Here is a 25,243-nt window from a genome sequence, read left to right on the forward strand (position 1 = left end):
TCAAAATTGTTACCATATTCACTGATTAGGATTATTTTTATGAGGTTTGCACACAAGTATGGCTAGCTTTTTTTTTTTTTTTTTTTTTTTTTTTTTTTTTTCGAGCTATTTATGACCGTGTCAGGAAAAGTTTTGGATAGTTGCCATACAAGGAAGGCAAAACAAAAAAATAAATGGCAATAAAATTGAAAGGAAATATGTGAAAAAATAAAAATTAAAAATATGTTTAAATTAAAACGTACATATTTATATGAAGCTTTACGCGGGAGGACAAAGGGGGTACTAAACATGAAATAGTCAAAAAAAAAAAAAAAAAAAAATGAAATAACAGGTAAATGAAAAAGTAGTGCCAAATAAGAAATGAGGATGGAAGTTGTTTGAATGTGTAGGCATAAATTAAGAATCGAGCTACTTGTTTATCATGTTTATTTGTTTAGAAATATTTAGTTTCATATTTTTTTGTGAATCCATAATTTTTGAAATATTTACATAATAAAGATTAAAATCAAGACGTGAAGCTAAAAGACGAAGAGAATATAATTTATCTCTTTTGGTATTTTTTGAATGCATATATAAATATTTGTTTTCACTAAGTAAAAGACAAATAAATTTGTAAATATAATTTCTATAATATTTTAATAACATTTTAATATCTTTAATAGTTTTTTCGCCAATAATATTATAATTTATATAATTATTAATATAATCTATATCTATATCATTCATAGTAGGATCTATATTTGGTTCTGCATTTTGATCATTTCTTTGCTGTCTTTTTTTTTCGGTTAACGATTTAATATCTGAATAATTTTCACAAACTGTTGATATTAATGAGCTTGTTAAATTTATAAAACGCGAAATAATATCTAAAATTTTATTTAAACAAATGAGTGTTTCATTTTCCATATTTTTTGGAGGAATAGTATCATCTTGATTTCCTAAGTTGTTTTTTTCATTTTGATTATTTTGTGTATTTTCATTTTTTGTCGGAGAATAATTAGAATTAATGTCGTTAGAGAAAGAGGAGGCTAAATAATTATTTGGATCTTCTTCAAATGTATTACTAAATGGGGTCCCACTAATATTATCTAAATTTTTAGATGACTTTGAATTTAGGATATCTGTGTAGTTCCCAAGAAATAAGTCCATCTGAATTTGCGTTACATAATTGTAATGCTCATGTATTAACATATCTAAATCGTTACATGTAAATATTTTTTTTTTAAATTCATACCAATTCATATCTATAACGTCATAATAAAAGTATGATAAAATATTCTGAATAAAATGAAACATTTCATTTCTTATAATATTACAATGTGTAAAAACAGAATTATAATAAATTAAATTAATAATTTTAAATAGATGTGTAAATAAATACCATATATTTGATAATTCACATTGTATTTTTTTTAATTTAATTAATAATACGTTTATACTTTTATATATATTTTTTATTTTATTTGTAAAAATAATATCTAACGGTTTTTCAACTACAAAATCGAGTACTAAAATATCCCATCCTATATCTCCTCTCTTTGCATTAAACTTTTCAATAATTAATTTTTTAATTATATTTTTGTTTGATGTAAATATTGAAGAAGACTTTATACATAACTCTAATTTATTATTTAGATAATGTCTTTTTAATTCTTCTGCATTCATATATAAATCTGTTTTCATGCTTTCAAAAATATTTTCAAATAAATCACCATCCACTAAAAGAATGAAGTGCCTAAATGCTTTGAAGTGCTCATATAACCCATACTGTTTTATAAGTAATGAAAATAGTTCTTGATTTTTTTTTTTAGATATATGTTTTATATAATTATCTATATTTTCTACATACGTATGAAAATCATTGAGAGAAAATATATCTGTATTGATTGGAATGGAAGAAGGTCTATCAAAAAAATCATGTTTATTTTGTTCGTCAAATTTTATATCAGGTATAGTATCAGTAAGACCCCAATTTACAGACTTTGTATTATTTACACTAAGATAGTTTAAAAGATATACACATTTTCCGGTTAGTAGAATTTTTTTAGCTGTTGTTGTAGTAAGAAATAATGGAATATTATTCATGTTTATAACAAATTTATACATCCATATTTGCTCCGATGTAATATTATTATTTAATGAAATAAAAGTTTCTTTATATTTATCTTTTAATATTCCATTTTCAACCCATTGTTTTAATATTAAATTTATGGGCTTAATACATTTTTGCAAAATTTTTTTATAAATTTTTTCTTCATCATAATCATATACTTGTGATTTAGAATATACGAAAGATAAAAATTGACATCCGGTAGATCTTTGTGATTCATCTATAACATTTACTAATACTCTTAATATTTTATATGATTCGTGTAATAGTCCATATAATACTTTTATTCCTATATATACAGTATTTTTATGTATATGCTCATTGATTTCACTTTCAATATGTGATAATAATTTATAATATTCATTAAGATATTCTCTAACTATTTGATACAATGCATCTATTACTAGACTTCCTTTTCTTCGCCCTAAAATTTGTGGATTATATTTTGTTGCATCTTTTGTTACACTGTCTGTGTGTCCATGATTCAGTTCGCTTCCTTCACTACTAAAGCTGTCGTCAAGATTATTCGGGCTATTTGGATTATCTCCCATGTTTATTTTTTCTGACTGTATAAGGGCTACCGTTTCTGTTCCTTCTTGCAATGGATTGCTAGACATTCCGTCCTCTTCGAAATTGTCAAAATAGTTTGAAGTGTTATATGAAGAATTTCCTTCACTAGCCATTTCGTTAGTAGAAATGTTAATATATTTTTGTAACTTACGAAATAGTATACCTACTTTACTTATGCTAGTAATAAAATGATGCATGCCCATACTTACTTTTCTATTACAAACACAAAAAGCATTTTCCTTTTTATTAAATTTTATATATTCACCATTTATCCCTTGTAGTGGATATATTAAATCTCTAAGTAATAAATTTTCATCTATATCTAAACTATTAAATTTATTGTTTAATATAATTGTTGCAAATATACTCTTATTCATAAAGTTCTTTTTATGAATCATATCATTTTCTACAACTGTTGTTACAGCTTTTATTTTTGATTGATTTGATTCGGTTTCAGTAATACTATTATTTTGGGTTCTATTAATAGGAACAATATTTTGTTCATTATATAGATTAGTTACATTATTATGTTCTACAATTTCATCTGGTTTAATAATTCGATTATTATTTAATTTATTCTGATTGATAGTATGGTCAGGTATTTTTAGACTTGCTGTGTTGATCTCGTTTTTTTCAACTTGATCATTTTGTTTATTGGGGTCTGGTACTATTTGCCTATTATTTAAGTTTGTAGTTACATTAATGTGTGTAACTTCATTTTCTCCTACTTCATCTTGATATATTTTAAGTTTTAAAAGTATATGAAGTATATATTTATAATTAATTTTACTATCCTCCAGTTTTTTTAGCATAACCCTTATTTTGTTTAATGTTAAGTTACTATTTTTTAAACAGTAATATTCGATATCATGTTTTATATTTGTAGTTTCATTATAATCTAAAATATTATAATTTATAAGCGATGACAATATTTTATTTAATTTATATATTAAATGCTTAACGAGCATTTTTTGAACTTCTTCATTATAATGTGGACTATTTTGAGAGTTTGAATTATTTTTGTTATGTATTGTAGCTATTTTTTTTGCTATAAAAAATAAATATTTAGCAAAATGAGTAATACTTTTAAAATTTTCTGTATTTTTTTCATCTAGCTTTTTTGATATTTTTGTTAAGGTAGTAGTATTTTTAACATTTTCCGTGTCTCTTATAATACCACTTGTTTCACCAATTGTATAATTTTCGCCATTATTCATTACTGTTACTTTTTTTTGAATATGCTGATCAGCATTTTGTTTTTGGTATTGCATTTCATTTTTATTTCTAATTAATCCAGTGCTTGGTCCAGTTTTATTATAATAATTTTCTTTATATGCATATGTATTATTTATATTACTAAAATTGTGTGTGTTTTTATTTTCACCTGACTCGTTCATATATTCTGGGGAGCCAGGTGTGTTTGGATTGAAGTTGGGATTTAAACTCATCGCTATCACAAATTCGTTTCCCTTTTATCAGAGTGACATATATGGCTAGATAAAGGAATGTGCATACGTATGTGCATGTGTGAGGAGGAAAAGATTTATGTACAGTACATGCATATTATATGATTATGCAAAAGTTTATGAACAGTACATGTAGATTATACGATTATGCAAAAGTTTATGTACAGTACATACATATATATATGTACATATATGCATGAGCAATGTTTTTTCAAATTTTAAATGAATGAAATGAGATGAATTCTGATTAATTATAAGCTTATCGAAATAGTCAATTTACTTCATACCCTGTTATATATCCCTTGAACTATTTCAGCATATTTTATACACATATATTTTGTTTATTTATGTTATAATTATTAATTTTTTTATATCGTGTTATAATTATTTTATATTGCTATATATTTTTTTTATCATTACATGACCTTTGTATGCTCCTTTTTCGTCGCATTTTTCTTTGTCCATGCTTCACCTATATTTAAATTTTTTTTTTTTAATTTACTTTATCATTTTTATCTTATTTATTCTTTTTTTTCGCTTTTTTTTGTTTTTTTTTATTTTCATTTTTTTTTTCTTTTTCTTCTTCCCTCGTATACTGCACACACTCATCATTACACCCCTTAAGCTGAGGAGCAAAAATACTTATATATAATTCATTCGTAAAATAAAAAAAAAAGTAATTAGGCATATATATATATTTAATTTTTGTGTATGAAAAAAAGGCGTGTGAAGAAGGAAATGAATAAAACTAAGGGAGAAAAAAGTTTTTATGCGTGCCCTTTTTTAGGCTTCTTTGAAGCGGCCTTTTTTCAAGGGTCCATATAATCGCCCTTCGTTTGCATTGTGGGTATAAAATATGTATCCCCCTATTTCGTTGTATTGTATTTGCTTTTATTTGTTTTTTACAAACCCATGTGGTGACCAAATTTTATAAGGAGAGAAAAATTGGGGGATGGTAGATTGGGGATTAATATGTGGGCATATATATTTTGGCCTATTTTCGAATGATAAAAATATGCATGTACTGTGCAGGTAAAAGAGGGGACAAAATGATTGGGTATATGTTCCATTTAAATGGAGAATGTTTTAAAGTTTTTTTTATTTAAAAATAATTTTTATTTTGCACCATTTTTAGTAAAAAGCAACTACATATATGGATATGAAATGTGTTTAGAATAAAAAATAGAAATTAAATCGAATAAAAAAGTAAAAAAAAAAAAATAAATAATATGCGTGAATGGGTATGAGCTGCCTAATATCGAAGCCAGTATGTTTTTTGTCTGAGATCAAAATATTGAGGCATGCCATGTAAAGCGCCCATTGCAGCAACTGCTATGTCACGATCATGTAAATATTTCCAAGCAACCCTTTTAACTTCTTCAGCATCTATTTCATTTAATCTAGTAATGAATTCTGCTAAGGTAATTGGGCGACCATATACAAGTATTTGTCTGGATATTTCTTCTGCTAGAGTAGATGAAGATTCAAACATACTAATAAGTTGCGTTTTTAAATGTATTTTGGCTAGTTCGACTTCTTCATCTGTTATAGAATAACTTAAAGAAGTAATTCCAAACATGAGCTCACCAACTGCATGTTCAACAGCTAGTTCATCACATTGTACATAAAAACCGAATAAGCCAGTATTGTTATAACATGTATTGAATGATGTAAAATAGTCAGCACATCCTATTGTCATTTTATTAGATATATTATTAATTGTTCTATTTGCTGATAATTTTCCAGGTACAATACCTTCTTCGTTTTTTTTGTATGTTCCTATTATACATTGCATTAACATAAATGTGATTGAATCGGATGAAGTCCAAGGGACACCTTCAAAAGCTACAGCTACATGAGCATTAGGTCCTGAATCATCATCTCTTATTATAATTTCTGATCCACAAAAGAATGGTTTTATTTTATCAAACTCTTGTTTTAAAATAAGTCCTTTTTCATCTTGTGGTTTAATATTCGAAAAATTTTGTTCTACTAATTTGACAATATTATCATGTTCTACATCTCCAACAGCACATAAAACCATCCTATCTGATGTATAATTTTTTTGAATATAATTTAATATATCATTTTTTTTCATATTTTTAATATTTTCTACTGGTCCTAAAATGGTATATCCTAATGGATGATCTCTAAATGCAGTCATATGCAATTTATCAAAAATAACTTCATCTGCTGATTTTTCAACTTCTTCCATTTCTCTTAAAATAACATGCTTTTCCATTTCTATTAGTTTTTCATCAAATACACTATTTGTTAATATATCACTTAATAATTCAATACACCATTTTACATCATCTTTAAAACATTTAAAATAATATCCTGTTTGTTCTCTAGCTGTATATGCATTTAAATGTGCTCCCATATTTTCTATTTCTTTTTCTAATTGAACTCTATTTCTTTTATTGGTTCCTTTAAAAATCATATGCTCTAGAAAATGAGCTACACCATTATTTGCTTTATTTTCATATTTACTTCCACTACTTATCCATAATCCGATAGTCGGAACTTCACAATTATTTTTTATGGTTGCTACTTTCATTTTATTTGGCAATTCTGTAATTTTACTTAATGGCTGATTTTTTATTTCTTCCATCAAATTTGATGTACTATACTTTCGAGAATATGCCATGCATCCCTTGAGTTGGTTACCCAAGGTATTACGAATTTTTTTTCCTAGCATTTTGCCCTAAGTTACATTAGTGGTGTACGTACATGCATAGGAGCTTTGTAAATACTTTACGATGAGTATAAATGTGTTGTTATATAATATTCATAGGAGTGATCAGTTCCTATAGGGATATACTTCTTACTAACTACTTTTTGAGAAAGCGTGGCAGCATAAATATGTATGGAAGTGTTTATGCTAAACAGGGAATGCCGCAACTTTCCGCTTACTGCTAAATGGGGTGATATTGACTCGTGTGCTGGTTTATCAGTTTATCAGTTTAGCGATTTAAAGAATTGTGATTGGTTAGGCTTGCTAATGCGAGTTATATCTATACATACGTATTGTATTTATATGGTATATACTGCTTATGCATGGCTTTTTTTTATTTTTGTCGCGGTGGCTTGACCATATTTGGGCTCTCAAATTATTCAAGAACCCTGACATACGGAAAAAATAATAAAAGTAATAAAAAGTGATAATAAAAAATAGTAAGTAAGCATGTTCAAATTGGAATAAAATAACTTAAAAAAAAAATAAAATATTTAAAAAAAAAAGTTATGCAAATAAATATTTCAACACGAAATATACAAAAGCATAGAATAAGTATATATTAAAAAAATATAAATTAACAAAATAATTTATTATATATATATATAAAAAGTGAGAGAACTGGAAAAAAAAAAAATTCAATGATTAAATAGCGTTACATATTTATATGCGTAAAATATATAATAAGAGTATAATAAAATAATAATTACATTTTTTAAATAATATTAATATGTGCACATTATTTGTAATAACTTATAAAAATAGCTAATAATATATTTCCTTTAATTTTATATTTATTATATTTGATAAAATAGGAATATTAGATTTATAATTTTTTGTGGTTTGAAAAATATCTTTAAAATGGCAAGCGAAAAATGTGCATATATACATATGCTGTATATATATTTATAAAAGTACTGTATACATATTTTGTGAATTATCATGAGCCAATAGTATTTTAGTTAAACTAGGAAATTCTTAGTATTCTAATAAATTTACAATCTTTATAAAATTATCCAATTTTGCCATTCATATATTAATATATATAGAATTGGGCATAGTTTTATTTTGCTAATTATTGCAAGAGTGTATACAAATCATAATGAAAATTATTATTTTGTAAAAATGGAAACAATTAAATACAGACTTATAAAAGTTGTGTGTACATATGCCTGTCGTATATCCATATATATAGTATAACTTAAATATTATTGTAGATTTTGTGAAAATATACAAGTAATTTTTTTTTATAAAATTATGTACATACATGTATTTAAGAGGATTACAAACAAAATTTTATGTACGTTCATATTTAAAAATTACAATAATTTTTTTAATTTATTTTTCTCTTTCTTTGTTTTTTTTATAAATAAAATGGTGTTATATCGTATGGAATAAAATGTGAAAATAAAAGTCTTTATACTTTTCTTTCTCAATAATTATCCATATATTAACACACGAAATAAAACAACAATTGTGAGTGTAGCCCATACATTCACAAATAAAAAAAAACAGCAGCTAGCTAATATGTACATATATTTTTATGAGTTAAAAAAAAAAAAAATCATGTATCAATAGACTTAATTTTTAATAGAGGAGTGTGAATAATGATATTATTTAGTGAAAGAAATGCATTTTCAACATATAATAATTGTATATTATTTTCTTTTTTATAATTTATTAATGTTCCTTTAATATTCCATTTGCTGTCTTTCGCTTCCTTTAGTTCGTTCAGCGTTTCGATCATTGCCTAACAAAAAAAAAAAAAATATCGTTCATATGTTCATGTAAATAAAATTATAAAATAGCTATTTGCTGATCTTACAAAAGAAACAGCATTTAATCTGAAATATAATGGTGAATATGTAATATTAAATATGTTTGTTCCCCAATAATTTCAACAAGACAATGTTGGAGAAAATTATTGTTTTTAATTTTTTTGTTTATTACCAGCTGAAATGAATAAAGCATTCTATTGTATAAATTAAGACTTATAATATTTTTTTGGAGGTAAAAATTTAAAATATATATTAAAGATTCTGCTATAGTGAAATTCATATGAATATCATTTATAATGGGAATTTTTTTATGATAGCATTTTCCGTTAAATTTATTTCTATTTATACAAATATATTGGTTGCTGTCGCCATTTTTGTCATCACTATTGTTGTCATTATGGCTTGTTGGGATAAGATCACTTTTGTTTAACTCTTCTTTTAAAACAATAGAACTAGCTAAATGCTCATTTTTTTTTTTCTTTTTATTATTTAATCGTTTACATTCGTTCGAATGTTTTATTAGTGGCGATGGGAGTGTCCCTTCATGTATATTTTCATAAGTTTGCAAAAAAAATATTTTCTCATCCATGAGATGAAATACTAAAATTGTTCGTATGTGAGTTTGGCTAGTTAAAAAAAAAAAAATAATAAAATAAAACTTTTAAGAAATGGAAAAGGAAACAATATCATGTGTGTACCTATAAAAAGTAATGGGGCTATATGCATATGCCTTTCATACTAAGGCGTAATAGGTAACTTCTAATAATTAGTTTGTCATAGGTTTATTTTAATAATGGCTTATGTAAATTTATTTAATTTACTATTATAATCATTATATTTTTATTAATTTTTCATTTCTATTTGTTATTATATTTTTTATTTTTACTTTTATTTTTCCTTCACGGTGCTCTAAGCCCTTATATAAATTTCGCAAAAAAAAAAGTGAAAAAATTTTCCATGCGCACACATCAAATAGTTTGGAAATGTATTCATAAAGGTGGACAAAATTTCGAAAACAGTATCATTAATTTTGTAAAATTTTTAGTTTTATTTATTTAGTTTGTTATTTTATTTTTTCGCTTTCTCCATATAGCCATACCAATTTCTATTTTTTGTGCTAGCCAAAATGAAGTATTGACTTAAAAAAAAAAAATTTTATAAAAGACAAAAAATATTAAATTTTGATAAGTTTGAAAGAAAAAATAAATGCATAGACTTATATGTGGATAGTTGAAGGGAGATATATATGTAGTTCGAGAAAACGAAGTTAAAAAAAAACGACATGGTGTACGAAGGTAAGATATAAAAAAGTAAATATAAAATAATTATAAAGCAGGTAAGGATATACAAATCAATGGGGGTTTTAGGTGTGCAGATTGGGCAATGTGGGAATCAAATAGGGATGGAATTTTACGACAGTATTTATAAACATATTATGAGTTGTAAAAATGGAAATTTAAAAAATAAATTAATTAATATGTATTTTGATGAAGAATGTGAATATGATAATAATATATTTCCTATAATAGAATATGAAGATTTTACAAGTAATAAAAATATTAAAGGACATATAATAAGTCCTGATATTTCAAATATAAAATGTTTAAATAATTATGTTGCAAGGTGTATATTAATAGACATGGAACCAAAAGTAATCGAGAATTGCCTGAACGGCAATAAATTTAATAAAAATTCTCCAGATTATAGTAATTATATTTTAAAAAATAAAAATAAAAAACAGGAACAAATAAGAAATTATGAATTTGGTAAATGTGATAATGTAAGAAATTTTGATAAAAGGCAGAAATATGTTTGTGGATTAAATGAATATTATGAGCCAACAAATAATTTTATAAAAATATTTAACAAAAAATGTAATATTATAAAGTCAAGTGATAATTATAAAAACGAGGATACTATGGAAGAAAAGAATGAGAAAGACAATTATTCATATTTCAAAAAATTTGATAATTTTATAAATGAAGAAATAGGAAATAATCCCCAAAAGTTTGATGATAATAATATAGTTAACAGTTCGTCTTATTCAAAAATGTATAGCATTAATCAGTGGAAGTATAATAAAAATAATGTGATTTATGGCCTGAACGGGTCAGGTAATAATTGGTCCTATGGATTTAATGTACATGCAAAAAATATATGTGAAGATTTTATAAATTTAATAAATAAAGAGTTAGAAAAAAATGATAATAATAACGAATGTATAGATAATATAATATTATTTCATAGCTTAGCAGGTGGGAGTGGTAGTGGAATCAGTTCATATATATCTTATATTTTAAAAGATGAATATCCAAAAATAAATTTATTTAATATATGTGTTTTACCTTATACCTTTGGTGAAATAAGTGTACAAAGTTTAAATACGATTTTATGTTTATCATCTATTTATGAAGTTTCTGATTGTGTTATGGTTTTTGAAAATGATAAATTTGAATTGATGTGTAAAAAAATAAATGGTGGAAGCATTTCAGGAGATTCTATAGGGCATCCATCCAATTCTTTTGGAAGTATAGACACAAATAATATTAACAAATATATATGTCAATTTCTTGTACATACATTAGGATTACCAATTGATTATAGTTATTTAAAAAATAATAATAATTATAAATATTCAAATTTTATGAATTCAATAGTATCTGATTTATGTTGTCATCCCAATTATAAATTAATATCAACTAGATATCTTCCACAAGTATATAAAGAAAATCTTAAGTTTGAACAGAATACATTTAATATGTTAATAAAAAGAATGCATAAGATGGTTATAAATGCAAATATATTAGATTATAGTGTAGGTAATTCTAAAGATAGTGCAGAAATGGCTAGCCATTTTAATAATTATATGGATAGCTATTTTCCTAAGATTTCTGAACAAAATTTAAGAAATAATAATATTTTTCAAAAAGTTGATAATATTCCTATATATTTAAATGAAAATATAAGTAAATCATATGTAGATAAAAAATTAAATTCAATTTTTTTATGTAGTGATAATAATAATACAAATAAATATCAGCAAATGAAATCAAGACATACTTATAAAATATTTAATAAAAATAATAATTTAAAAAATATACAAGATAATATAAGTTCAACACATTTTAATCATAATAATGTTATTTTCAATTCAAAAATTATAATGCGTGGAGAAATAAACGAAAATATAAATCTTAATTTATTTAAAAATAATGTTTTATATAGTAAAAGGTCATTAAACCCTATAGAAGTTTATATTGATGAAAATAAATATTTTGGAAATAATAGTTTGGCTATGTTATCAAATTGTTTAACTCCTATACCGGGTTTAAAAAAAGTTTTACAAAATGCCAAAATGTTATATTCCACAAATGCTTATATATATCAGTACAACAACTACGGAGTGACAAACGACAATATCCATAATTCCCTCATGGCGATTGACCAAGTTATTAATTCGTATGAAAGTTTGTCTTGCGAGTAGCGTAGTCCCAGTTTTGATTGGGGGAGGTGCTACTAATTTTTTTTAATTTTTTTACTTTTTTTCGTTTAATACATACTTGATTGTGTTATGTCTCCTGGTTTTGCTTGAAAAAATTAATGAACTGCTGAAACTGGGATAGGTCCTGTTTTGATTGGATATTATCTTTTTCTTTTTTAATTTGACCTTTTTCTAGATTGGCATTTCGATTCGTATTAGTAGAATTGTATGGCTTATTGGCTGGTTGATGTGCAGAATTTTGTTCATAATTTAAAGGGTTACCATAATTACGATGATTATTTTCTTTTGTTCGTGATATATTATTATTAGGCATATTTTTTTGATTGTTATATTTATTAAAATTATTGTCAGTATTTTTTGTAAAATTTGTATTTTTAAAATTTCGATTTTTTATGTCTTGTTCATATAATAATTGATTATCAATATTTGTTTTAAAATTACTATCATCATAAATATTATCATAAGTTTCTATTTTATAATTTTTTTGTTTTTCTAATCTTTTATCTATATGTTTTTGTATCCATTCTTTAAAAGTTTGCTCATTGAAATTGTAGTTGAACCACATGCTTTTATCTTGGTGATGGATCCATGGTTTTTCTTTGGTATAATCATATTTCATATAGACTTTATTTTCTTTTGTTGCTTTTTGTACTTGAAGTTCCATATCGATCTCTTGTTCTTTCTTCTGCACACACACAAAAAAAAATAATATTTCATTATAGATTGTCACTATATTTTGTTAAGAATGTTATACATATTTATAGTCCATTTGGCTATAAGTGTATTTTTTCATACCTCAGCTTCATTTGGAGGATAATCAGTGCCATCCAGGCTTCCTATATCTTATATTGTCAAAAAAAAAAAAACAATAAAATTTGTGATGATATAAAAATTGAAATGCCCAATTAATGTTCTTTATTTTCTTACTTTCATTTCCTTCCTTTTTAGCTTCTTCTCTATAAAAATCGTCGAAGTTGGCCTCGGTAGAATTTCCATACACGATAACCTTTCATTGTGAAAAGAAAAAAACAGATAAAAATATATTGCATGTTCAGGTATAAAAGGAGGCTAAACATAAAACTATTAAGTAATGCTATTTGAAAAAACAAACCTGTATTTTATCTTCGTCATCACTATCTTCCATGTCTTTTATTTTTATTAATTAACAAATATGGAGATTCTGTGCCTTTCTTTGCATATATATTTCTAACATATGTTCTTATTTTATTATCATATGTTAATTACATGCATTGTTCATATGCATATGCATTATATTTATACCTTCACAGTGAAACAAAAAAAAAATTGGATAAAAAGCTAGTAGTGGAATATTTTCGCTTTTTATTTTGACATGTTTACATACTTGTATAATAGATAATATATGGCATATATGGGGTATGCTTGGAAAATGATTTTCTATTATTTAGTCCCATGAATATTCATCATATCACTGTTAAAATTTATATATAATTTTTCATTTTTTACTATATTAATATATTTTATAGAAAAAAAATATTGCATGTACCGTTAATGCAGAAAGGTAAAAAAATTAGCTAATTTAATTTTATTTTTATGAACTGTTCATAAAAAATGGTTGAAAAAAAAACTTAATTGTACCAAATTAAAAGGCATATTGGGATGAAATATATTGTATTTATATTAAATTAGTTTTAAGGTTTTGAGTAAAAATATATATTTCATTTTAATATTGTTGACAAATAAGATATTAAAAAGGAAACAAATTTACAAAAAAAATATGCATATAATAGAGCAAACTTTTTATGACATGTACAGGTATGAAAAAAAAAAATAATATAATATAGTGAGTCAGCATGATATCCAAAATGGAATAAACTATTGTTGTTCCGATGATATTTGAACAACGATTGTAGATGGAAGTTATCCAAACTAAATTTAGGAAGTGTGCAAATATGTAACATGCTAAATGGAGGAATAAATGGAGAGTATATTCTCTAAATTGACAATCTGTTGGTGTCCTGTTTTTAAATTTTTTAAAATAAAATGGTTTTCTTCATTCTCTTGACAAAATAAAAAATAATCTGATTTTAAAGAGTTGGCTTTTTTTAAAGCTTTTGAAAGGGTTAAATTATTTTGCAATAATGTATAAATTTTAATATTATTCATTCTAAGAGTGTGTAAGATATCGTAATATTCTTTATATTTATCATTTTTTAATTTTATATTATTATTATTTATATTTGGGAAAAATGATACTATATTAATACTTTCATCAAATGTGTTACAAGTATTTTCTTTATTAAATAATATTTCAGATATAACAACATCCCCCATACCAAATCCTACTGCCGGTATGTTTGTTTTGTTCAATATAAAATCATAACGTCCGCCACCGCATATTGCTCTATTAATTTTATTTTTATAAAAAACTTCAAAAATTGTATTTTTATAATAATCTAATCCTCTTACGGTTGCTAAATCCATTTTGAAATATGTGTGTAAATTTAAATTTTTGAAATAGTTTAATATATTTTTTACAGAATTGTCATTACAAATGTTTGGGTTAAAATTAAAAAATATTTCTAAATCTTCAACAGTCTTAATATTATAAATAATGTTGTTAAAATTGTTTATATCATTATATTTTATAAATGGAATATTTTTTTGTAATAATAATTTAAAATTAGATTTTGAAATTTTATTATATTTATCAAGTATATGTAGAATTTTATTTACAACAATTTCGTCTATTTGTTTTTGAGAATAATAATGTAATAATGAATTTTTAAAAACTTTTAATATAATAGATTTTATAATTTGTTTATTATTAATTTTAATTATAATATCTTTATCATATAATTTTACTTGTTTAAAAAATGTTAATAAAATAGTAAACAATTCAATTTCAGCATTTATATTATTTATTCCAATTATATCCATATTCCATTGGTAATGTTCTCTTTTACGATAATTCGAAATTTTCTCATATCGGAAGCATTGACCAATTGTGCACATTTTAAAAGTCTTTTTAAAATTTTGTAGCATATATTGTTTTTGGCTAGTATTTTTATGTCTACACTTGTTGCTACACCTTTGGGAATCGGCACAATTACAATTGGTTCGACATGTGGGCATGTCTGTTTCCAGCTTGTTTGTTAACCCTCCATTTTTGAAAAATAAATAATTAATTAATTGTGGTGTTATTTCTGGACGTAATATTAAATGCCTTTTATTTTTAATAAAATCGTAATATTCATTTATATTATTTTTTTGAAAAAGTCCAAAATTTTCTAATACGGGTAAATCATAAAAAGTATATGAAAATTTTCGTGCTATGTCTTTCCATATATTAAATAGATATTCTCTTTTTTTATATTGTGTTTGATTAAATGTTCTTATCCCTTTTATACTATTAACTGAAATAATTTTTTTATTTTCTCTTAATTTCTGTTTTCTATTATTAGCTATATTGTTTATGAAAAAAACTTTTGGCTTATTTTGGCTGAAAATATCTCTACATAAAAAATGAGCTCTTAAAAAAATCGCAAACAAAAGGAAATATTTTAATCTACATTTTGCGAATGACCACATGGGGATCCTTCATGTGTCTGCCGTTTTTTTTAATTTATTTTTAATGAAATTGTTTCAAACATTTTTGGAAAATCAAATTGTTTATTCAAAATTTTTATATTGCAATAGGGGAATATTGGGGAGGAAAATATTTGGAAAATGAGAAAGGAAAAAAAAATCTAGCCAAAAAATTAAATAATAAAAAAAAATATTTATAGTTACATAATCGCATAATTGAAGGAACAACTTTGATTAATTTGGGAATTTATGTGCTCGCATAATATACTTATGGTTATTTCTGCACATCATGTTGCTACTGTAGGATAAAATTGAATTTAACTCCCTCGTGCTTGACTATATATCTATAAAAATGTATGCATGTATTAACATGTTTAAAGGCACAGCTTTCGCTTTGTTTTATTGAAATGCTATTTTTAATTATTATTTTTTTATTAATTATTTTTAATTTTATTTTTTGTATATTATAAAAGAATTTAATTTAGCTATATTTAATTAAAAAGTATAATTTTTTAAAGTTTTGTAGAGTAAAAAAATAAGGTAGTGGAAAGGTTTGTGCGGAAATATATGTATAATACTTTTTAAATGTTTTTTCCGTTTTCTTTGCCCTTTTAAAGGATATAAAATGATGGTATACTAACACAATTTCAATGAAAGTATAGAATAATTGTGATGAAAAATGAGCAGAAATAGATCAGGCGGCAAAACAAGCCAAATACACATTGTAATTTTAAGGAAAAAAATAATAGTAAAAATATAAGAAAAAAAAATTATTACTTGTGCATGTATTTTGAATGAAATGCATGAACAGTCAGAAAAAAAAAGTGAATAGTGATGTTAAATTATTAACATATATTAAATATATAATTTATTTATATACACATGGATGGATTTAATTTATGGAGTTATAAGAAGACAAGGATAAGTAAAAAGGGATTATTGTAATTTTTATAAATTTTTTTTGTATTTTTTTAATGTAAATGTAGAAAATATAATCATGGTTGTTTTTTATTTGGATGATTTGGAAATTTTTTTTCCATATGATTATATATATCCTGAGCAATATGCATATATGAAATATTTGAAAAAAACATTAGATAGTGAAGGGCATTGTGTTTTGGAAATGCCTACTGGTACTGGAAAAACGGTGGCAATTTTTTCTCTCATAACTTCGTATCAGTATTATAAAAATGATGACAGTAAATTTATTTTTTGCACACGTACTGTTGCAGAAATGGAAAAATCATTAATCGAATTAAAAAAGGTTATAAATTATAGAATAAATATAATAAAAAAACGAAATGAAATATCAGAGCAAATTGTAAAGACTGATATAAAAGAGGATAGTGATATGATAAGAAATGAATATAAGAATGAAGAAGATGATAATGCATGGAATCGATTTGGTAGGAATAGTGAAATATTAGCAATGGGTATTAGTGCTAGACGTTGTATGTGTGTAAATGAAAAGGTTTTATTAAAACATGAGAGAGAAAAGATTGATGAAGAGTGTCGTAAATTAACAGCTACATTTGTTAGAGAAAAAAAATATATAAGTAAAAAATTAAATAATTATTCCAATAGTAATATTGATAGAATATCTGATTTTATAATAAAAAATAAACATCATATAGATATGGAAGATTATTTTAGTATTTATAATTCAAAAAATAGTATTAGCGAATATAATGATTTAGGTTTATGTGGTTATTTTGAAAATTATAAAAAAGATTTTGTATATGAATTAATTGAACCTGGTGTGTATACAATTGAAGAACTAAAAACATTATGTAAAAATTATAAAAATCGTGAAAATATGAATGCCCCGATATGTCCATATTTTTGTGCAAAAAAAATTATTGAAATAGCTAAAGTGATTGTATTAAATTATCAATATATAATCGATCCTAAGGTTTCAAAATCTATATTTTTAGGAAAGGATATAAATAATCGGGTGAATTATAAAAAAAATGATATAATCGTATTTGATGAAGCCCACAATATTGACAGTGTATGCTTAGAAGCATTAAGTGTTAATATCGATCGGTCTATACTAAATAAAGCATCAATGAATATTACAACTTTATTTAAAAAAATTGAAAAATCACGAATCGTTAATGAGGATAAGCTGAGAGAAGAATGCTACAAAATATTGAAGAAAATAAAATCAGGGAAGGAAGAATATAATTCAATGATGAATAGAAATGGTGAACAAATGGAATCAATAAATAGTGGCAATAAACAGTTTAATGAAAATAAAGAGGATATGTTTACACAGTTAAGTAGTGGGAATGGTAATAATGATGATAATTTGGAGTCCCAAAATAAAAAAAATCAGCAAGATGAAATATACTTTGATGAAGAAATGAATTTAGTGTTTCGAGGACTCTTGGGGGAAGAGCCTAATAATAGAGAAGGGGATGATGTTGAAAAACTTACTGATAAGGTAATTATAGATGATTTAAAAAAGATATTAAATATTGATAGTAGTGATAATGTTATAAAGGACAAGGATAAGGATAAGTCAAATTTAGAAGAAATAAATTATAGCCCACTCTTAATGGAAGATATTATAAAAAATGTAGTGATGCCCGGAAATATAAGAAAGTCAGAACATTTTTTAAATTTAATGAGAATTGTAGTAGTTTATTTAAAAAAATATATAAATATATATGAAGTAACATCAGAAGGTCCATTATCATTTTTATATAAATGTGAAAAAGATACAAAATTAGATACATCATTTTTTAAATATAGTTTTGATAGATTAAAAAGTTTATTGAATGCATTGCAAGTAGTAGATACTGATGATTATTCGGCATTAAATGTTGTATGTAATTTTTGCACATTAATAGGTAATTATTTTAAAGGATTTATAATAATATGTGAACCATATCCTGAAGCAACAGGTATATATGACCCGGTCATACAATTTGCATGTTTAGATTCTTCAATTGCAATGAAATCTGTATTGAATAGATATAAATCAGTTGTTTTAACAAGTGGTACTATAACCCCTCTTGAGTTATATCCAAAATTATTAAATTTTAGTACAGTATTAACAGCATCATTTCCAATGTCCTTTGATAGAAATTGTGTATGTCCTCTTATTGTAACAAAAAGTTCAGATTTGATTCCACTATCTTCTCAATATTCATTACGTAACGATTTAAATGTAATTAAAAATTACGGTTTTTTATTAGTTGAGATGTGTAAGAATATACCAGATGGGATCATTTCATATTTTCCTTCTTATATATATATGGAGCATGTTATGTCAACATGGTATGAATTAGGAATCATATCAAATATATTAGAATATAAATTAATATTTATTGAAACAAAGGATATAGTATCAACAACAATTGCATTACATAATTTTAAAAAAGCATGTGACTTAGGGAAAGGAGCAGTCTTTTTATCAATTTGTAGAGGTAAAATAGCTGAAGGTATTGATTTTGATAAGCATTATGGGAAATGTGTGATTTTATTTGGTATACCATATCAATATACCTTATCACGAATATTAAAAGCAAGGCTTGATTTTTTAAAGGAAACATATAATATACAAGAGAATGAGTTTTTAACTTTTGATGCAATGAGACAAGCTTCTCAATGTGTGGGAAGAATTATAAGAAATAAAAAAGATTATGGTATTATGATTTTTTCTGATATTAGATATGCAAGGAATGATAAGAAAGGTAAATTACCACCATGGATTATTAAATGTATGGATGTATCAAATATTAATTTAACTATTGGAGCAGGTGTTAGTATTTCTAAAAAGTTTCTTCTTAATATGTCTCAAGAATATAAAGAGACTGATCAAACTAAAATATCACAAGTTATTTTACAAAACCCCAGCAAATGTTGGGATATAGTTAAGTCCGTTCTCAATATGGATGATTTTATTTGACCCCCAAAATGTGAAAAAAAAGTTTTTTCATTCGTGGGTTTATTTATGGCCTTTATGGCGACATTTTTTTTTTTTACATACTTTTTGAAGCGTTAAGCATTAGGCAAGTTCTTATTGCCATTTTTTAAACTGTTAATTTTTAATTGGTAATTTTAAAATGATAAATGGCTAGCTGGCTAGCTAATATTGTTTTTTCATTGTTTCGAACAAATTGGTGGTGAACATGCAAGGTGGAAAAAATGTTGGGAAAAATGTTGAGAAAAAAAGGTGTGCAAAAAATGTTGGGAAAAAATGTTGGGAAAAAAGATGTGTGCAAAAAACTATGGCGCGGATAAGTAGCGCTTTTGGAGAATGTAATGCAAATGGAGGTCTAATTTTTTATTAGTAAGAGGAATAAAATAATCGAAAATGTGTAAGTAGGTTTTATTTTTAACAAATTCTGATCCAGGTCCTACAAACATTTTAGGTATAAAAATATTTTTGATATAACTATAATATAATGGTATATCAGTACAAATTAATAGATCATATTTTTTTGTTGAATTTGTTAAAAAGTTTAAATCACATAACTGTTTATGGTCTATTTTGTTTTCAAAATAATTTTCTAATTTTATTTCGTTGTATTTATTTCCTAGTATAACAATATTTCCATTATTTTTTTTAAGAAAATGTAAATACTTGTATGCTCTCTTTATATATAGCATACTTACATATGGGTCAACAACATAGTTTGTGTTTATTTTATTTAAAATTAGATTGTACTGCATATTGTTTATATATATTGGCTGTTTACTTAAAAGGCCTAGAAATTATCATTTTCCCTTTTCAAAATTGTTGCTTGCCCAGGTTTTCTTTTCCTCTCTTTCTCTTATCTTCGTGTGTTGTATTATCCATAATATTTTTTAATATAAAAAAAAAAAAAAAAAATAGCTATTCAAGGATTGAGTTCAAAAAAAAGCTGTATGAAATGTGGCTACATAATGCATAACTTTACACTCTTGAACTTCATTTTTTGCCAATATATAAGAATATACAAATGATAATAAAAAGTAAAAAAAATAGTAAATATATAAATAATGTATGTATAGGAAAAATTAAAAAAGTTATAATAGTAAAGCTGAAATAAAATGCGTAGAGGGCATATGTGTACTTTGACCTTGCCACGAATGGCTGGCAAATTTATTATTTACAGTAGCTGAAAAAAAATATGTGCATATATATGATAAAAAAAAAGGAATAAAAAAAATAATAAAGAAAAAATAAAGGAAAAATTACAGGAAAAAAATACTGGAAAAAATAAATAAAATGGTAATAAAGAGAAAACAAAATACATAAATAAAGTCAAGCCAACTAACGAACGCATAATATACACATGCGTATTCCTCCAATTTTTTAATTACCATATAAAAAAAATATTTATGAATTAATAGTAAAAACTAAGAGAGTTACAAATTTCGTTTTCAGAAATTATTTGATAAATCCTTTGAGGACTCGCTTTTTTTTCACAGTTTTTATAATTCATATATATAGCATTACAACAGCAATATACGTATATACAAAGAGGGCTAAATATATGTATTTGTGTGCATATGTATAACCATTTTAAAGAAATCAATTGACAAGAAAAAGCAAAGGGGAATATTATATTTAAACTATTGTAATAATTAAGAACGTAAGATTGGCGCACACAAATTTCACATGTTCAATATATGGGCGAATGGTCAAACATTGGATAGCATAGAAGTTATATTAATAAGCAAAGAGGATGAATAAATTTAATTTTGTAAGAAGATTTTTTAAAAATGTTGTTCAGAAAAATGAAAAAAATATAACGGATAGAAAAAAAGTAATCAATGCTGGTAGAGGAACTATGCTACTAATGTCGCCAATTCTATTTGAAGTTAAACATAAAGAAGAAGAGAATTCTCCAAAAACGGAACATATTTTTTTAACTGGAAAAGCAATAGATTTTCTTACACAAAAATTGTTTGAAAATGAATTTGGTACATCCATATTATATTTAAGTTTTTTTGTTGCATATTTAAGTTTATTAGCTCATGACAACAAGATTAATTTATTAGTTCAAAAATTAAAGTTTAAATATTCAAATAATATGTTTAATGTTGGACATCCTAACTATAAAAATTATTTAAAAAAAAAAGATATACTAGGAAAAGATTAGCTAGCCATTTCTGATATTACATATGTATTATATATTAAAAAAAAATAGTATGCATATATTTTTTATGCTTTTCCTATTTTTCTGAACATGTCAGGCAATTTTAGTACCCTTTTACACCTTTTATTTTAAGAATAAATTTATATTTTTCACCGTAGAATGGATAATATTAAATGTGTGTATACTGCATGACTGTACATGTGTATTTATACCTATTGATTTGTTTATTTCATTTTTTTAAACTTTACAATAACATTATTTAATTTTCGTTTTTTTATTTAAAAGCGTTACTTTTGACAAGCAACGGATAAAGAGCTGCACATGCTGTAGATAAAATAATTTTTATGACACTCCAAAATTGATATTAAGTATATATGGGTCATAATACTTCATTGCATAAGCATAAGGTGATGGTGTATGGATTTTATAAATATATATATTGTATGCCCCTATGTTGTCTCGTTTACTTATATAGGTTACGTTTTATTTACTAAACGAGAGCAATATTGATACAATGGCACATAATGCAATTTTTTTAAGTTAATAAATTGTTCCTAAAATTTGTATTTATTCGGCTAGCTAAATGGTAATTTATTTTGATATTATTATTTTTTTTTGAAAAAAATGTCGATAAATTATTCTATATACATACGTATGTGCGTGATGAATAAATTGCATAGTACACTCATGTGCGCATTACAAAGTAAGGCAATAAATTTGATTTATATTTTTGCGAAAAATATATTATTCCATTTTAGTTATTAAAAAAAAATTAAAAAATAAATAAAAAGTAAAGAAACAAATGTGATGAATTATGATGAAATAACATTTCCTAATTAGAGCAAAAATATATTTAACAAAAATGAAAAGTAAATATAATTTTGGCTAGCTGTGTATTTTTTTAACGAAATGTTGCGAAATATTATTAACCAGTCAGAAAATTTAAGAAAAAAAATATTGCAGAATAAAAATATATGCACATTGTCAGAAATATTATTATCAAAACATCCTTATAAACCTAAAACAAGAGAAATAATACATCCACATGTAACACCTCCGGAACACCTAGCCCCTTCAGATTGCTTTAGTGCCAAAACAAGTGGATTACAACAATTTATACCAAATAATTATTATCGTACAAAATGGATTGAGTCCTTAAGGTCAGGAGAATACTTAGGAGATGACTATCCATGGAATTTATTACCCATGTGGAAATATTGGAAAAAAAGAAAATATAATGTAAAATATGATGAAATACCATGGTTTATTTCAAAAGTTAAAGGAGTTTCTTATTATCATCGATTAAATGTATGGATGGTTCAATGGGTTGAAGATGGAGTTCATAGAATTCGAAGATTTCGATGCGCTTTTGGTGTTTTACAAGCAAAATTAGCAGCTGAACAGTTCAGAAAAAATTTGGAACAGTCAGGTAGAGTTGATAATAGGAAATCAGAAAGACAATTAAGAATGGATTACATACAAAAGAAAGATGAACGATTATTAAGAAAGAAAAAATATTCGAAAATATCAAAAGGTCAATTTTAGTTTATGCATATTCAAGCTTTTTTTGTTATAAAAAAAGGATAAAATTTTATTTTTTTTTTACTATATTATTCATATTGCTACTTATTTATGGAATTGTAAATTTGTGTGCGAAGCGGAAAAAGTGCATTCCATATATTATAAATATTTCGGTGTTGTTTGAAATTTTGTTTGCAATTGCATGAATAATAAGTGGAAAAATTAACTTATGAAAAAAATTATAATTAAAAAAAAAAAAAATAAATAAAAACTAATATGTTATTAAATAATTTAAGGGGACTACACACAATATCATCATATACCTACTTTATGGATACCGTAGGTTAAAATAAAAATTAGTACACAAATTTTAATTCATTTCAAAGAACATTCTTTTTATTTCTGGTGTGCAATATTCTATGGCTAGTTTAAGACGTAAATCTAAGGTATTATCACAATTAATTTTTCTATTTGGTGTTGTTAATACAATACCACCTAAGCATGATGTACCTTCATTATTTTCGGATGGAGGTGGAGGTAAATAATTACCTGACTTATCAAGTTCAATTTTAACATTTTTAGTTATATTAAATTGTTTTTTAATTTTTTCAGTATATCTATGTGCAGCTTCATTTAAGGATCCTTCAACAATAGATTTATCAACTTCTCTACACATAACAATAACATGTGGTTCTTGTATATAATATAAAGATTGTACAATTAAATCGATAATTAGATTTTTATATTTATCTTTTTCTTTATATAGTTCTGCTAATTTATCACTACTTATTTTATAAATTTCTTTAAATACTTGATCTTTGGCAGACATTTTTTTAAGTCTAGCTTTATTAATAGCAGATGAATGATTTATAGATCTTTTGATTTCCATTTGTTTTGCTTTTTTTTGAAATTCTAATCTTATTTTTTCTTTCATCTTTTGTACAATTCTTAATTTCTCTATATTAAAATCTTCGAGTGCTTTCGCTTCGATTTCATGTGCCTTATCTTTTGCTTCATTCAAAATGAAGTTAACCATTTGCTGAATTTGTTTTTGTGCTTCTGCATCGTCCTATCAAAATAGAAAAACAAAAAGGAAGTGGGGAATGTATGGGGCATATGCTTTGTAGATATAAATAATAGAAGGGTGGAAAACAAAAAGAAAAACAATTTTGAATCCATATGCGTAGTATATAATATGAATGATGGGCTTGGATACGTAGATTTTGTTTAGATATTAAAATTGCTTTGCTTTTTAAAACTTACGAGAGCCATTTTCTTTAAATATTTAATTCATGACAATTTAATAAAATATGTTTTTTATTTTATATTTTTCAACGTTTCAAAATTAAATATTATTATCAGGAAAGGGATGGGAAAATGGAAAACATGAAAAAAATCGTAAAGAAAAAAATAAACAGACTATAAGAATAAAAAAAAAATATATATTATAAATCCTAATTATAAGTATATATGAGAAATAACAGAAATTCGATCAGTTCATTTTATATGTTTAATTAATTTATGTAGGTATGTAATTTATTTTATTTTTTGTTGTTCCTTATAAATAAAGAAATTACCAATCAGTAAGCACTGGCGTGCTATAAATGGAAATATTTCCCAAAAAAATATACATAAAAAAAAACATATAATTATTTTAATAATTTTTCAATATTTATTTTTATTACTTGCCATTTTAAGTTTTATAAAGAGAGTTTTTATTTTTTATTTGTTATAATGTGATATTATATTTATATTTTTTTTTTATATTATTATAATTTCGTTGGTAAGCAAAGAAAAGGTGTAATATATTTTTTCCTAATTGAAGTATTTCCTATTTTCACTTATCGATTTATTTATTATAATTGTGTATAAGCATAAATACAAAGCAACATTTTTA

At 24.4% G+C, this 25,243-nt stretch overlaps 11 protein-coding genes across 11 annotated transcripts; 4 read left to right on the top strand and 7 right to left on the bottom strand.

Annotated features, from left to right (window-relative positions):
* Positions 1 to 408: 408 nt before the first annotated feature.
* PCHAS_0834600 (gamma-tubulin complex component, putative) lies at positions 409 to 4,128 on the bottom strand (the record flags this gene model as incomplete). The annotated part of the gene is made up of 1 exon (XM_016797974.1): positions 409 to 4,128. The coding sequence occupies one exon, from the start codon at positions 4,126 to 4,128 to the stop codon at positions 409 to 411; it is 3,720 nt and encodes a 1,239-aa protein (XP_016653872.1).
* A 1,270-nt stretch (positions 4,129 to 5,398) lies between these two features.
* On the bottom strand, positions 5,399 to 6,847 carry PCHAS_0834700 (mitochondrial-processing peptidase subunit beta, putative; the record flags this gene model as incomplete). Its single annotated transcript, XM_016797975.1, has 1 exon — positions 5,399 to 6,847. One exon carries the CDS (start codon positions 6,845 to 6,847, stop codon positions 5,399 to 5,401), a length of 1,449 nt encoding a protein of 482 aa, XP_016653873.1.
* A 1,600-nt stretch (positions 6,848 to 8,447) lies between these two features.
* Positions 8,448 to 9,250, bottom strand: PCHAS_0834800 (conserved Plasmodium protein, unknown function; the record flags this gene model as incomplete). The annotated part of the gene is made up of 2 exons (XM_016797976.1): positions 8,448 to 8,633; positions 8,834 to 9,250. The coding sequence occupies 2 exons, from the start codon at positions 9,248 to 9,250 to the stop codon at positions 8,448 to 8,450; spliced, it is 603 nt and encodes a 200-aa protein (XP_016653874.1).
* A 765-nt stretch (positions 9,251 to 10,015) lies between these two features.
* On the top strand, positions 10,016 to 12,145 carry PCHAS_0834900 (tubulin delta chain, putative; the record flags this gene model as incomplete). Its single annotated transcript, XM_740191.1, has 1 exon — positions 10,016 to 12,145. One exon carries the CDS (start codon positions 10,016 to 10,018, stop codon positions 12,143 to 12,145), a length of 2,130 nt encoding a protein of 709 aa, XP_745284.1.
* An 85-nt stretch (positions 12,146 to 12,230) lies between these two features.
* Positions 12,231 to 13,307, bottom strand: PCHAS_0835000 (conserved Plasmodium protein, unknown function; the record flags this gene model as incomplete). The annotated part of the gene is made up of 4 exons (XM_016797978.1): positions 12,231 to 12,848; positions 12,959 to 13,005; positions 13,091 to 13,169; positions 13,275 to 13,307. The coding sequence occupies 4 exons, from the start codon at positions 13,305 to 13,307 to the stop codon at positions 12,231 to 12,233; spliced, it is 777 nt and encodes a 258-aa protein (XP_016653875.1).
* A 797-nt stretch (positions 13,308 to 14,104) lies between these two features.
* PCHAS_0835100 (histidine--tRNA ligase, putative) lies at positions 14,105 to 15,733 on the bottom strand (the record flags this gene model as incomplete). Its single annotated transcript, XM_740192.1, has 1 exon — positions 14,105 to 15,733. One exon carries the CDS (start codon positions 15,731 to 15,733, stop codon positions 14,105 to 14,107), a length of 1,629 nt encoding a protein of 542 aa, XP_745285.1.
* Positions 15,734 to 16,727: 994 nt separating this feature from the next.
* Positions 16,728 to 19,646, top strand: PCHAS_0835200 (TFIIH basal transcription factor complex helicase XPD subunit, putative; the record flags this gene model as incomplete). Its single annotated transcript, XM_016797979.1, has 1 exon — positions 16,728 to 19,646. One exon carries the CDS (start codon positions 16,728 to 16,730, stop codon positions 19,644 to 19,646), a length of 2,919 nt encoding a protein of 972 aa, XP_016653876.1.
* Positions 19,647 to 19,966: 320 nt separating this feature from the next.
* PCHAS_0835300 (conserved protein, unknown function) lies at positions 19,967 to 20,413 on the bottom strand (the record flags this gene model as incomplete). The annotated part of the gene is made up of 1 exon (XM_740481.1): positions 19,967 to 20,413. One exon carries the CDS (start codon positions 20,411 to 20,413, stop codon positions 19,967 to 19,969), a length of 447 nt encoding a protein of 148 aa, XP_745574.1.
* Positions 20,414 to 21,411: 998 nt separating this feature from the next.
* On the top strand, positions 21,412 to 21,828 carry PCHAS_0835400 (ATP synthase-associated protein, putative; the record flags this gene model as incomplete). Its single annotated transcript, XM_740482.1, has 1 exon — positions 21,412 to 21,828. The coding sequence occupies one exon, from the start codon at positions 21,412 to 21,414 to the stop codon at positions 21,826 to 21,828; it is 417 nt and encodes a 138-aa protein (XP_745575.1).
* Positions 21,829 to 22,734: 906 nt separating this feature from the next.
* Positions 22,735 to 23,370, top strand: PCHAS_0835500 (AP2 domain transcription factor, putative; the record flags this gene model as incomplete). Its single annotated transcript, XM_738493.2, has 1 exon — positions 22,735 to 23,370. The coding sequence occupies one exon, from the start codon at positions 22,735 to 22,737 to the stop codon at positions 23,368 to 23,370; it is 636 nt and encodes a 211-aa protein (XP_743586.2).
* A 346-nt stretch (positions 23,371 to 23,716) lies between these two features.
* Positions 23,717 to 24,618, bottom strand: PCHAS_0835600 (V-type proton ATPase subunit E, putative; the record flags this gene model as incomplete). The annotated part of the gene is made up of 2 exons (XM_016797980.1): positions 23,717 to 24,415; positions 24,610 to 24,618. 2 exons carry the CDS (start codon positions 24,616 to 24,618, stop codon positions 23,717 to 23,719), a joined length of 708 nt encoding a protein of 235 aa, XP_016653877.1.
* Between the last annotated feature and the right edge of the window lie 625 nt (positions 24,619 to 25,243).

Source organism: Plasmodium chabaudi (assembly GCF_900002335.3).
Source record: "Plasmodium chabaudi chabaudi strain AS genome assembly, chromosome: 8".
Taxonomy (NCBI): domain Eukaryota; phylum Apicomplexa; class Aconoidasida; order Haemosporida; family Plasmodiidae; genus Plasmodium; species Plasmodium chabaudi.